The following is a 14,794-nucleotide window of genomic DNA, read 5'->3' as shown; positions in this document are numbered from 1 at the left end:
CACCATCGAAGAAGCCCTGTCCAGGAACGGCACCGACCACTCCTGCGACTGGGACATCGAGGCCACCCTCACCCGATCGGGGTTTGGGAGTCGTGATTCTGCCTGTAAAGGTGGTCCCTCCGACTGTGCCTCAGCCTCCCTCTTCCGTCACTGAGCCGGGGCTGATTGCCCCAGGTCTCCTGGAAGAACTGGACTGGCTGGTCCAGGAGGCCATCGACAAGGCGATGCAACGACTCCAGGTTCCTCCGACACCGGCACCGAGAGTGGAACCGGTCACCGACCCGATTCCAGCAGCGCTGGCACCACTGCTGTCCCGGATGGAGGCGCTCATGACTGCCCTTCCACCGGTGATTCCCGGGTCTCCGATGGCTCTGGTGCACTCCCCGTTGACAGCTTCATCGGGAGGAGAAACACCATTCCGCATTCCTCCTTCGGGGGTATTGCCTCAGCCATCGATGCCATGTCGTCCCTCATCACCGATTCATTCATCGGGGGCATACGCACATCGGCGCCATCGATGCCTTCGATGCCAGCACCGATACCCCCAGGGCGTCCACGGTGCCTCCGGTGATTCCTTCGATTTTCTCGGAGCCTCAGTCGGGCCCTTCGGGTATCCAACCCCCTTTTCGTCCTACAGGTCAGCCTGCTGTTCCTTATGACACCTGGGGTGATGATACTTCCACAAACACCGATGACTTACCTTTACCTCCCTCTCCTACTGAAAGTAGAAAGCGTTCTCCTCCAGAGGACCTCTCTTTCATTAATTTTGTGAAGGAAATGTCGGAATTGGTCCCTTTTCAGCTTCAGACGGAGCAAGATGATAGGCACCAGATGATGGAGCTTCTCCAGTTCCTGGATGCCCCTAAAGTTATCACTTCTATTCCTATTCATCAAGTTCTTCTTGACCTCCTCAAAAAGAACTGGGAAAACCCTGGATCCATTGCCACAACTGAGCTCGACCACCACTCAGTTGTGGTAGAATCAGCTCAAAAAAAAGCAAAAAGAACAAAGACTCACTCCTCTACCCCTCCTGTCAAGGAACACAAGTTCCTAGACAATATTGGTCGACGAGTGTTCCAAGGGGCCATGCTCATCTCCAGAATTGCTTCTTACCAGCTGTACATGACCCAATACAACAGGGTCATTTTCAAGCAAATACAGGACTTCTCCGAAACCCTGCCTGACCAATTCCAAGAACATCTTCAAATCCTTGTCAACAAGGGGTATGAGGCAGGAAAGCATGAGATAAGAACAGCTTATGATATTTTCGACACCTCCACTAGAGTGTCTGCAACTGCCATTTCGGCAAGACACTGGGCCTGGCTCAAGTCTTCTGACCTTCGCCCAGAAGTACAAGACAGGATCTCTGACCTGCCCTGAATAGGAGATAATCTGTTCGGTGAACAGATTCAGCAAATAGTGGCTGAATTAAAGGACCATCATGAGACCCTCAAACAGCTCTCATCGATACCTTCTGACTTCCCTTCTAGACAGCCCTTCAAGAAGGACTCTAAGAAGTCATTCTTCCGCCCAAGGAAGTACTATCCTCCACCAACAAGGTCCCGAGTTACGAGGCCTTATCAAAAATCTCAGCCTTGCCAGCCCCGGAAGCAAAAGCCACAAGCAGCTCCCCAGCCGGGGCCTGCTTCAGGTTTTTGACTTTCCCTTGGAGAGCAGCAGCCTAATTCCCCTGCCAGGCATACCAGTGGGAGGTCGATTGTGCCACTTTCACGGCATTTGGCAATCAATCACTACCGACCAATGGGTGCTAACAATCATTGCTCAGGGTTACCACCTGAACTTTCTTACTCTTCCACCGGAATCACCACCTCTACAAGTGTGGAGAGTAACCGACCACTCTGTCCTTCTGGAGCAGGAGGTTTCCCTTCTTCTCCAGTTAAGGGCAATAGAACCCGTTCCTCTTTCACAAAAAGGCCTAGGGTTCTATTCCCGGTAGTTTTTGATCCCCAAAAAATCCGGGGAGTTCGTCCAATTCTGGACCTACGTGCCCTCAACAAGTACCTTCATCGGGAAAAGTTCAAGATGGTAACTTGGGCTCGCTTCTACCTCTTCTACAAAGAGGAGACTGGCTCTGCTCTCTGGACCTCCAGGACGCATACACCCACATTGCGATAGCTCCAGCTCATCGCAAGTACCTCAGGTTAGGGATGTGAATCGTTTTTTGACGATTTAAAATATCGTCCGATATATTTTAAATCGTCAAAAATCGTTAGAGCCGCGATACAATAACAATTCCCCTGATTTATCGTCAAAAATCGTAAATCGGGGGAAGGGGGAGGGGAAAGGGGAGGGCGGGAAAACCGGCACACTAAAACAACCCTAAAACCCACCCCGACCCTTTAAAATAAATCCCCCACCCTCCCGAACCCCCCAAAATACCTTAAATTACCTGGGGTCCAGAGGAAGGGTCCCACTGTGATCTTCCACTCTCGGACCTCCGGTGCTTGTAGAAATGGCGCCGGCGCTACCTTTGGTTTTTCCGTATGGAAAAACGATTCGCGGCAGGAGATCGCTCCCGGACCCCCGCTGGACCCCCAGGGACTTTTGGCCAGCTTGGGGGGGCCTCCTGACCCCCACAAGACTTGCCAAAAGTCCAGCGGGGGTCTGGAACGACCTCCTGCAGTCGAATCGTGTTGTCTACGGCCGGCGCCATTTTGCGCCGCCATTTTGCGCAAAATGGCGCCGGCCGTAGACAACACGATTCGACTGCAGGAGGTCGTTCTGGACCCCCGCTGGACTTTTGGCAAGTCTTGTGGGGGTCAGGAGGCCCCCCCAAGCTGGCCAAAAGTCCTGGGGGTCCAGCGGGGGTCCGGGAGCGATCTCCTGCCGCGAATCGTTTTTCCGTACGGAAAAACCAAAGGTAGCGCCGGCGCCATTTCTACAAGCACCGGAGGTCCGAGAGTGGAAGATCACAGTGGGACCCCTTCCTCTGGACCCCAGGTAATTTAAGGTATTTTGGGGGGGTTCGGGAGGGTGGGGGATTTATTTTAAAGGGTCGGGGTGGGTTTTAGGGTTGTTTTAGTGTGCCGGTTTTCCCGCCCTCCCCCCCTACTGGACCCCAGGTAATTTAAGGCATTTTGGGGGGGGGGGGGGGGGGTTTCGGGAGGGTGGGGGATTTATTTTAAAGGGTCGGGGTGGGTTTTAGGGATATTTTAGTGTGCGGTTTTCGATTTTCACGATTTTCACGATATTTAAAAAACCCAAACGGCGACGATCCGATTCCCTCCCCCTCCCAGCCGAAATCGATCGTTAAGACGATCGATCACACGATTCACATCTCTACCTCAGGTTTTTAGTAGGTCCAAGGCACTATCAATACCGGGTGCTTCCATTCGGCCTAGCATCGGCACCACGAGTCTATACCAAATGTCTCATAGTTGTCGCAGCCTTTCTCAGGAAAGAAGGTGTTCACGTCTACCCCTATCTAGACGACTGGTTAATCAGGGCCCCAACCCAGCAAGCCGCTCAGTCGTCCCTGGATTTGACCCTACACACTCTAATTTCTCTAGGATTTCTCGTCAATTACGAGAAATCCTATTTAGTCCCATCTCAAACCTTGTCGTTCATTGGAGCAGACTTGGACATCTTACAGGCAAAAGCCTTTCTACCGCAACAACGAGTGCAAACCCTCATGTCCCTAGCTCACCAGTTGCAGTCTCAGTATACAGCAAAGGCTTGGCAATTCCTTGTCCTTCTCGGACACATGGCATCCTCAGTCCATCTCACACCAATGGCCCACCTGGCCATAAGAGTCATGCATTGGACTCTGAGATCACAATGGATTCAAGCGACTCAGTCTCTGTCAACCATTGTCCACATCACCGATGCACTCCGTCTGTCTCTTGCCTGTTGGAAAGATCAGAACAATCTCCTCCAGGGACTGCCTTTTCACCTACCAGATCCTCAACTCATTCTCACCACCGATGCTTCCAACCTCAGATGGGGAGCTCATGTGAACGATCTACAGTCACAAGATTTTGGTCTCCAGAGGAAGCCAAACACCAGATAAATTTCCTGGAGCTTCGAGCAATGCGATATGCTCTCAGAGCTTTTCAGGATTGCCTATCAAATCACGTCATCCTGATTCAGACGGACAACCAGGTGGCCATGTGGTACATCAACAAGCAGGGAGGCACAGGCTCCTTCCTTCTGTGTCAGGAAGCTGCGCAGATTTGGGCGGAAGCGCTCTCCCACTCGATGTACCTCAGGGCCACCTATTTGCCGGGAGTGGACAATGTCTTGGCAGACAAAATGAGTCGTGTCTTCCAACCGCACGAGTGGTCTCTCAATCCCTCAGTAGCGACCTCTCTCTTCCAGCAATGGGGTCATCCCCAAATAGACCTCTTTGTGTCCCCTCAGAACCACAAAGTGGACAACTACTGCTCCCTCATTCGGAGCGAGCGCACTCAGCCCAGAGATGCATTCTCCCTCTCGTGGGCAACTGGTCTGCTTTATGCATTCCCTCCACTTCCTCTTCTCTCGAAGACTCTCGTGAAGCTCCGTCAGGACAAGGGAACCATGATCCTGATAGCACCTCACTGGCCACGCCAAGTGTGGTTTCCCATACTCCAGGATCTCTCCATCTGCAGGCACATTCCCTTGGGATCGCACCCGCTTCTGATCACTCAGAACGATGGATGTCTATGCCATCCCAATCTTCAGGCCTTGTCCCTGATGGCATGGATGTTGAAAGGTTAATCCTTCAACCACTTAACCTTTCAGATTCGGTTTCTCGTGTCCTGATTGCTTCACGGAAGCCTTCCACAAGAAAGTCTTATTCCTATAAATGGAAAAGGTATACATCATGGTGTTCTTCGCAATCCCTTGATCCCTTTTCCTTTCCAATCCCAAGGTTTTTGGACTATCTCTGGCACTTATCGGAATCAGGTCTAAAACCTCAGAATCAGAATGCATGTCAGTGCGGTAGCCGCCTTCCATAAAGGTGTCGGGGATGTCCCTATATCGGTACAACCCCTCGTAACACGTTTTCTTAAAGGCTTGCTCCAAATCAAGCCACCTTTACGTCCTCCAGTCCCTTCTTGGGACCTTAATCTAGTTCTCGGGCAGCTCATGAAACCACCATTCGAACCTCTTCACTCCTGTGACCTAAAGTATCTCACATGGAAAGTGATTTTCCTTTTGGCTATCACTTCAGCTCGCAGGGTTAGTGAGTTACAGGCCCTAGTTACCTATCCGCCTTACACTAAACTCCTGCAGGACCGGGCGGTACTCCGCACTTACCCTAAGTTTTTGCCTAAGGTAGTTTCGGAGTTTCATATTAATCAATCCATCATACTACCTATCTTCTTTCCCAGGCCCCACTCCAACCCAGGGGAACAGGCTCTGCATACCCTCGACTGTAAACGGGCTCTAGCGTTCTACCTAGACCGTACAGTTGCCCATAGGAAGAGCACTCAGTTATTCGTCTCTTTCCATCCCAACAAATTAGGGCAACCTGTGGGTAAGCAGACTCTCTCCTCCTGGTTGGCGGACTGCATATCTTTTTGCTATCAGCAAGCAGGCATTCCTTTCCAAGACCGTGTTAAAGCACACTCTGTGAGGGCCATGGCGACTTCAGTAGCAGTGGCGTAGCCACGGGTGGGCCTGGGTGGGCAGGTGCCCACCCAACTTAGACCCAGGCCCACCCAACTGGCACCGGAACTGCAAGGCTGTCGCGGGATCCCATCCCCGCGACAGCGAACAAGAGAACCCACGCCTCGCGCGCCATCACGGCACACATGGGGAAGCGCTGCTGCGGCCGTATGGCCAACCGGTCTTCCTGTTCGGGGGGGAGCGGAAGCGCCACGCGCTTCCTCCCCCCAATGCAGGAAGATCAGCTGCCTCTCCTGCTGCCACCCGTTCTCCTGCTATCTTCGGACCAAACGGCCCGCCGAACTTCCTGTTTGGGGGAGCGGAAGCGCCGCGCACAGCTTCCGCTTTCTCCCCTAGAGCAGGAAGATCAGCTGCCTCTCCTGCTGCCACCTGTTCTGCTATCTTCGGGCCAAACGGCCCGCCGAACTTCCTGTTTGGGGGTGGGGGAGCGGAAGCGCCACGCACAGCTTCCGCTTTCTCCCCCAGAGCAGGAAGATCAGCTGCCTCTCCTGCTGCCACCCGTTCTCCTGCTATCTTCGGGCGTCGGGCCGTACTGCCCGCCGATCTTCCTGCTTGGGGGGGGGGGGAGGGAGGGAGCGGACGTTGTGCGCTGCGCTTCCGCTCCCCCCCCCCCCCCGACAGGAAGTTCGGCGGGCAGTAGGGCCCGACGCCCGAAGATAGCAGGAGTCCGGTGGCAGCAGGAGAGGCAGCTGATCTTCCTGCTCTGGGGGAGAAAGCGGAAGCTGTGCACGTGCTTGAATGTGTATGTGTGGATGAGAATGGGAGTGTGTGTGGGTGAAAACTGGAGCCTGGGTGTGTATGTGGGTGAGAATGGAAGCTTGAATATGTGGGTGAATGGGAGCTCGAATGTGTGTATGTGTGGTTGAGAATGGGAGCCTGGGTTTGTGGGTGGGTGAGAATGGGAGCTTGAATGTGTGTATATATGGGTGAGAATGAGAGCCTGGGTTTGTGTGGGTGGGTGAGAATGGAAGCTTGAATATGTGGATAAGAATGGGTGGGTTTATGTGTGTGGGTGAGAATGGGTGCCTGGATGTGCGTCTGTGTGTGCATAAGAATATAAGCCTGGGGAGGGGTGAGAAAGTGAGAACTTGAATGTGAGCTTGTGGGGGGGGGGGGAGAGCATATGAGAGTGACAGCTTGAGTGTGTGAGAGGGAGTCTGTGAGAGAAAGCGTGTATATGTGTGTGTGTGTGTGTGTGTGTGTGTGTGTGGAAGGGAAGAAGACAGTAATAGAAGAAAGACACTGAAAAGGAATTAGGAAATGAGCTATAAGGGAAAAAGAGACCAGGACCAACTGATTAGAAAAATACAAAGATCAGACAACAAAGGTAAAAATATATATCTATATTTTGAGATGTTAGCAATTTAAATATAAGCAACACAACCGCTCTCTCAAAATTTATGGACAGGTAAGAACCGTGTATAAAATCGTAATAATAAGAAGGCTAAAATACCACAAATCACCGTGAATTATGTTTGTATCATTAAGTAAACCTCATACTTAGGCGTAGATGTGAATGCTATGCTGCATAATTTGGTATTATTTATCAGTAAAAAAACAACTAGTAGACCTGCATGCCTACAGCCCACCCATGCTAACCTTGTGCCCACCCAAAAAATCAATTCTGGCTACGCCACTGTTCAGTAGCACACCTACGATCGGTGCCGCTTCCTGACATTTGCAGGGCTGCCACCTGGAGCTCTCTCCACACTTTCGCAGCCCACTATTGCTTGGACAAAGCCGGAAGACAGGATTCCATCTTCGGCCAATCTGTCCTGCGTAACCTATTTCCAAAGTGACGTACCAACACCCTTCCGCCTGCTCGGTGGGGTTCAGGATGCCCTCTACCAAATTCCACTCCAGTTGTTGTGCCTGTTGCACGCCGTTGGGTACATTTGGTGAATGTTCGTACATCCTCAGCTCGGTACTCACCCATATGTGAGGACTACCATCCTGCTTGTCCTGTGAGAAAGCAAATGTTGCTTACCTGTAACAGGTGTTCTCACAGGACAGCAGGATGTTAGTCCTCACGAAACCCGCCCGCCACCCCGTGGTGTTGGGTTCATAATGTTTTCTTATTTTATTTTTTCTGCACTACCTGTAGCTATCAAATAAGACTGAGGGGGGACCCCTGCTGGCTGCAGGGTTGGTGCCGTGCTGGGCATGCCCAGCAGGGGCCAGTCAAAGTTCTGGAAACTTTGACAGAAGTTTTCCGTGATTGGGCTCCATCCTGATGATGTCACCCATATGTGAGGACTAACATCCTGTTGTCTTGTGAGAACACCTGTTACAGGTAAGCAACATTTGCTTTACCTTTGTAAGTGGGCTTTTGAAAATTGCTAAGTATATGCCATCAAACTATCCATAGGTTTTATCCACGTTAATTGCACTTAATGCAGGTAAATGACTTTTGAAAATTGCTATGATAGTATGTTACATTTACATAAATAATTCCTTTAAAAATTCACCTATTTATGTGTACATTTCCAAACAAAATTCTACCCACTGCAAAAGCAGGTGTGATGACCATGGGTATGTTTTACCCATGGCAGGCTTCAAAGCAAAGATTCATGCATATTTTCACTTTGAGAATTGGAGCAAGCCCACTGGCAAAAAGTATGCCCTTAGAGGGTCATTTTGGATTTAGATTTTATCACTTGCCTTTTCCAAATCCAAGCTTAAAATGCGTTAGAGATCAGGTACTATAGTTATTTCTTCAGAGGGCTTACAATGAGTTGTAACTGAGGCAGTAGAGGGGAAGTGGCTTTTCCAGCAAGCCTACCCCACATCACTTCCCACTACTTAAAATTTCTCCATGTTAAGCCGCCACCGAATTTTTGACGAAGATTGCCTTACGACTGCGGACTCTTGTACATTGTTATTATACTATTGTTGTTTTATGTATTCAATAAGTACTTATCGTGTTATGCCTCCCAGTATTATCCACTCCCCCTGTTAATTGTATCTCTCCCTGTTAATTGTATTGCTTGGTTACTTGTAAGGGCTCCTCCCAAAAGTTCTTGTTTTTTGTGAACCGATACGATGTGCGAACGGCTATCGGTATAGAAGAGACTTTAAATAAATAAATAAATAAATAAATAAATAAGTGACCTGCTCAGTCTGTGGCAGAAGCAGGCTTTGAACCTAGTTTCCCTGGTTCTCAGTCCCCTGCTCTAACTACTGAACCACTCCTCTATTAATTTCCAAGTTGATGAAAAATGCACAGAAGTTGCTCCAGTTTTCAAAGTGTAATTACATGTATAAGTTTGCTCTGAAAATTATCCCAGCAAATCCACCTGTACAAGTTACATCTGCTGAAATATTCACACAAATTTTCCTTGAAAATGTATGCACATACTTTCTGAATTCCAAAAGTGTGCTTGCAAGTCCAAATCCCTCCCCAGCTCGGCCACCAGGAATGCCTCTGCTCAGTCCAGGTAAACTTCTGGGCAAATGACAAATATGCATAAGTTTACTGCAAAAGACTTTCTGTGATTAAAGTCTCTTTTGAAAATGATGCTTCCTGTGTATTGCTGTGTTAGTGAGCATTCCACATCTGCCCAAAATCTGAGATCTTAAGAACGTAAGAATATAAGACTTTCCATACTGGGACAGATCAATGGTCCATCAAGCCCAGCATCCTGTTTCCAACAGTGGTCAAGCCAGGACAGAGTTCCTGGCAGGATCTCAAGGGGTAGATACAGGGCCGGCGGAAGCACTGGGAGAGCTAGGCCTGGGCCTAGGGTGCCAACTGTTAGGGGGCACGAGTGGCGGTGGCAAAGAGGAGTGAGGATTTGAATCTCCACTCCTCTTTGCTGCTGCAGCTTGCGAGAGGTAGGAGTCGGGTCTGCAACTGGGGGGGGGGGGAGGGGCACAACACAAAACTGTTGCGTCGGAGGTGGACCCTTGGGCCGAGGAGGAGTTGAAGCAACCCTTAGGTGAGGACCTACGGGTCTCCACTGTCGGCAGGTGGAGTGGGCTGGAGGTAAAGGCCGCTGGAGCTTCACCTATACCAGCCCTCGTTCCCCGCGGGTTGAACCTTTGGGTGCCGGGGCCAGCAGGACTTAGGTGGGCCTCGAGGTAGGTTAGTGAGAGAGGTTGGTTCAGCCCAGAGACAACAATCGATAGATGGTGTAGTCCTACCCTGGACTGGGCACAGTACTGGAACTTGGGCACCAATGGAACGGAGAGTAGCTGGAGGTGCTCGAGCAAAGATAGGCCGAAGCCTGCTAAGTCTACATCCAGGGCATAGGCTAGAAGAGGCGTCAATGATAGGCTTGGATCAGGGCCGGCGGCAAGTGGAGGTCATGGCAAGCAATGTAGAATTCTGAACACAGAGAAGTCTATAGCATAGTCAATCAAGGCGATGTCTGATCACGGAGAAGTCAAGCATAGTCAGGCGTAGCAGAGGTCTGGGTCTGGAGATAGGCAGAAGAGTAGTCGGGCGTAGCAGAGGTCTGGGTCTGGAGATAGGCAGAAGAGTAGTCGGGCGTAGCAGAGGTCTGGGTCTGGAGATAGGCAGAAGAGTAGTCGGGCGTAGCAGAGGTCCGGGTCTGGAGATAGGCTGAAGCATAGTCAAACAAAGCAAAGTCGATATCCGTAGAGTCAGTCCAACACAAAGACAGGGCAGGAACGATGAAGGCAGGAACCAGGAACAACGAAGGTCAGGAACAAGGAATAGAGAGGATTCTCTATCAGCAACAAGTACTCTGAGTACGAGGAGACCTGTTGCAAAGGCAACGCTATGGAGGGAGGCCTGAGTTTAAATACATTAGAGAGTCTGATGTCATCATCCGAGGCCGCAGCCAGGTTCCCGCTGCGGGCCCTTCAAAAGGATTAGCGATGCGTGTGCGCCTTGGGAGGGGCACGGCGCGGGTGGTGGCGTCTCTCCACGGACCAATGACTGGCAACACTGGGGACCATGGCAAAGCCGGAGGTTCCAGAGGCAGCCCGAGGTCGGAGCCGGTGGTCCACCTCCGCTAGCAAGGAGGAATCAGGAGCTGGAGTCTGTGTAAGAAGGTGAGCGGGCCGTGCTGCGGGTCTGCTGCGGACGGCACGCATAACACAGAAGGTGCCTAGGGTGCCTAATCCCCTTGCACCGGCCCTGGATAGATTCCAAGCTGATTATCCCAGGGATAAGCAGTGGATTTCTGCAACTCCACCTTAATAATGGTTTATAGACTTTTCCATCAGGAACTTGTCCAAACCTTTTTTAAATACAGCTACACTGTTAGCTTTCATCACATCCTCTTGCAAAGAATTCCAGAGCTTAGTTATACATTGAGTACAAAAAAAATTTTCTCGTGTTAGTTTTAAATGTATCACCTAGTAACTTCATTGTGAGTACCCTGGTCTCTGTACTTTTCGAAAGAGTAAACGAACTGATTAACATTTACTTGCTTCATTCCACTCATTATTTTGTAGACTTCGATCGTATCTTCCCTCTTTTAGGCTGTTTGACTCCTTGGCTGCATGTGCCCCTGATGTGGCGTGGTCTTCTGTGGACCTCTGCTCAGTTCTTCCTACGATACTGTCAGCTGACAATATGCCTTCAGTGCCAGTGCTTGCATGTGCAGCAGTGAGTCCCTGAGGGTTGTTCAAAAGTCTTCCGGCTTCTCTGCTTGCGATATAGTCCCTAGGGGTTTTAGGGGTATCCTTTGTTTCTTTGTATTTTGAAATAGAAAGAAAATAAGTTCAGAATTTGACACTAAAACAAGAAAGCAGTTTTGGGTGTTTTACCTGATGAATAGGTGAAATTGATGGCTCTGTTTTGCTCCACAGGAAGACACTTTTAGGACCCACTTATGGTTCTCCTCTTAAAAAGATAGAAATCCTTACTTATACCAACAGACAAAATACAAGAAAAGGGTATCTGGCATATATTACGGATGATAAGGTAACATGTCTTTTTGTAATCCATTTATTTTCACGTACCCTGTACTTGAATTCACAAGCTTAAAACATCACCAACACTCTTAGAGTCTGTCATTTCTGCCTGATAATAATCTTTCATAAACGAGATCTCTAGTCTTAAGGCAAGTTTCAAGCTGACCACACTGCACTTTTCACCCATGGGCTTTGCACACAAACTTTTGCTTCAAAACGTGCTGTGAGTACAAAGTACACACAGTGACGCGCACCGGCTTTTCCTGCAGGTGGATTTTTGTGGTGGAAAAGTTCAAGCATAAATTTGAAAATCTGTTCTATGCGCTTACTTTTCCTCCCCAATCAGACACACACCTGGGAACGCTGCCTCTTACTGCAGTTAAAAGTCTGTGCATTGCGGAACAAAGTGACTACTTTTAGCGGTACTGAGGCAGGGCCGTTTTCAGACAGCCAGTTAATTTGGGTAAAATGCTTTGTGACCATGTAAGCTGGTTTGAAATGTTTCTTCTAAAGCTGCTATAACAGTGCTAAATATAAGAATTTCAGATTCAAAGGGGGCATGGATGGCTGTGAGGAGAGTTGTTTTCTAGTTCATTGGGAACTAGGCCTCAGCTATGAAAGAGAACCCATTTAAAGCAAGTAAGATTTTGGGAAGACCATAAGAAAGAGGCATGTAGGATTGCATCCAGAAATTGAAACATTGGATATGCTGATTTCCAGAACAATTATCCGAGCAGCCAGTTCTTTAGGTTGGATGTGTTTCTTGCTAAACCTTTGCTAATTTTGGCTGTCTTGCACTTACAAATTCCCTGACCCTGGTGCATTCCAATAGGAGATTAACACATCTCCCTCTTACTTGTACCAAGTCTTTCTCTGAGGGATGTCATACATATATCCAGAATGTTCATTTGCCTTATACACTGTGTTAAACCTAAACTTCTAAAACAAACTGAGACACTATTTCTCCATCCTGATAGGTTGGTTTGCAGATTTTACCAATTGATGGTAATCCACACAGGTCGTCTGCTCTGATTTGCCATCCTGCAGGGGTTTCAGACCTTGTCACATCATATGATGGCTGCTATGTCTTCACAGCAGGAGGCAGTGACTGTACTGTTCTGAAGTGGGAAGTTAATTTAAAGTAAGTGTAAGCAAAGGTTACCTTCACATCTTAGCTAAACTTTATCACCCTTACATTGTATCTAAACAATTCTAAAGTAATAATAAAAACTCGTTCTCCAAGGACAAGCAGGATGGTAGTCCTCACACATGGGTGACATCAGATGGAGCCCTAATGTGGAAAACTTAAGTCAGTGTCTAGAGATTTGACGTAACACACTGAGTATGCCCAGCATGCCCTATACCATGTGTCCATGTGGGATCCCTCTACAGTCTCACTTTTTCTGCGGAGCTGCAGAATCATGGTTGGCGAGTTCTAATCTTGGCCTTTTTGGCCTGTTTTAGAAAACTTTCTCTTTCACTTCTTTTTTTTTTTTCCCAACGTTCGATGCCGGGTCCCTTTCGAGCCATCTCCAATAGCGTTCCTAGTCAGGGTTTTTGTCGTCTATTAGTAAGTTTCCTTTTGTGGTCGATTCCCCCCACGGTGGTGGTGCTTTGGTGCCCGCCGAACATTGACACCCACTGCCATTGATTTTGATTTTGTGTCCCTTTTATTTCGTTCTATCATGCCCACATCTGGTTTCTAGCAATGCGCCTGGTGCACTTGGACTGTGTCCATTAAGGACCCCCATGTGACGTGTCCTCTGGGGGCATTGCATTATGTCTGGGGTTGCCACTTATGTGCACAAATGATCCTGAAGAGACATTGTCTTCGGCTTGACAAGATGGAACTCTTTGGGTTGAGAAAGACCGAGCCATCAGCGTTAAAGGCATCGGCATTGCTGGACCTCAGAGCCGCATCAATGGACACTGCACCATCAACATTGGCAGGATCATTGGTTCAGTCGGTACCATTGGCGGAAAGGGGCACTAGAGACCAACCATTGTCGAGCTCCTTCAGATAGAGGATGTCAGGTTCCTTGTCATTGGCCTCGGCACCGGGGAAGGACCGGGCCACGCATTGAGGGAAGCAGAAGCAGCATTGACACCGGTCACTCTCTATGCACGGTGCTGGGACCGGGGTTGCACTGGCACATGCTATGATGCCCCCGAAGCGACCTCACAGTGAGGAGCTCCAATCCTCTGTCAGTGCTGGGAGTCTGCTATGGTCTCTACTGGCCCTGATGCCAGTCACCGATCTGCCTTACGGGTCCGAAGAGGATCTGGCCCCAACCGTCCTTCCTCCCAGTCAGTGTTGGCATCGGCAACATTAGGAGGAGCTGGAGTGGCGAGTCCAGCTGGCAGTGGATCAGGTGATGGAGGGCATCAGTCCTGTGGCACCAATGGCACTGAAGCTGGAACTGGAACTGCTACTGGAGAAACTCAATGCGCTCATTGGTGCATTATCGCTTGCGTCGGTTCCTGGGATGGCATCAGTGGATGTCAGGGCACTGCAGCCTCTCTCTAATGATACAGTGATCATTGCTGGTTCCTCTGAGGCGGAAGCTCCGCCCATGCCAGCAGAGATGCCGAGGCCTATAGCACCCCCCCCCCCCCCCCACCATCCAGCTCTGCCAATACCTTCACCTCTGGATGAAGGCTGAGCGCCTAGGGCACCATCCCCTGTTGCTTACAGTGAGGATGAGGGTCCCTGACCCCTCGGGAAATGACACCATGGAGAGCTCCAGAAGAGCAAAGGAAGTCTCCACCTGAGGACTTAACCTTTACATGGTTTGTGAGCGTGATGGCAGAAGCCATCCCATTCAGTTACTGATGAAGGAGGATGCCAGGCACAAAAAGCTTGAGATCCCTCAATTTGTGAAGCCTCCTAAGGAGATTGTGGTGGACCCAGTACATGATATCCATAAGGAGTTGCTGCTGAGGATATGGGAACACCCCCTCACAGTGCCTCCCATTAACAAGAAGGCTAATGGGGTCTCCCTTGTCCTGAAGGCTGCCAGATTTGATAAGCGTCGGCTGCCTCACCAGTTGGTGGTGGGTCGAATCATCTCTCAAGAGAGCCAAGCATTCTCAGACCTATTCCTCAGCACCCCTGGGGAAGGACTACAGAGCGATGGATGCTCTTAGGGAAAAAGGTGTTTCAAGAGACCATGATTGCCCACATAGCTTCCTAGCAGGACACCCTCATGTCAGTGGTGCATAAGGGCCTGGAGTGCAGAAAACATGAGGTTCGATCAACCTACGACATTTTCGA

The 14,794-nt window shown here is 49.7% G+C and overlaps 1 protein-coding gene across 3 annotated transcripts in view; it reads left to right on the top strand.

Moving 5' to 3' along the window:
- The window catches only part of WDR66 (WD repeat domain 66), a 135,702-nt gene that overhangs the window by 62,509 nt on the left and 58,399 nt on the right, over nt 1-14,794 (top strand). For all 3 annotated transcript variants that reach the window (XR_003851890.1, XM_029570942.1, XM_029570941.1), the window contains exons 16-17: nt 11,416-11,530; nt 12,498-12,661. Coding sequence is in view for 2 of the 3 variants with exons in the window: in XM_029570942.1 (XP_029426802.1) it covers nt 11,416-11,530; nt 12,498-12,661 (279 nt within the window). In the remaining variant the exon portion in view is untranslated. The remainder of the gene's footprint in view (nt 1-11,415; nt 11,531-12,497; nt 12,662-14,794) is intronic.

This window comes from Rhinatrema bivittatum, chromosome 11 (assembly GCF_901001135.1).
Source record: "Rhinatrema bivittatum chromosome 11, aRhiBiv1.1, whole genome shotgun sequence".
In the NCBI taxonomy this organism is placed as follows: domain Eukaryota; kingdom Metazoa; phylum Chordata; class Amphibia; order Gymnophiona; family Rhinatrematidae; genus Rhinatrema; species Rhinatrema bivittatum.
This window is presented reverse-complemented; position numbering and strand designations above follow the sequence as displayed.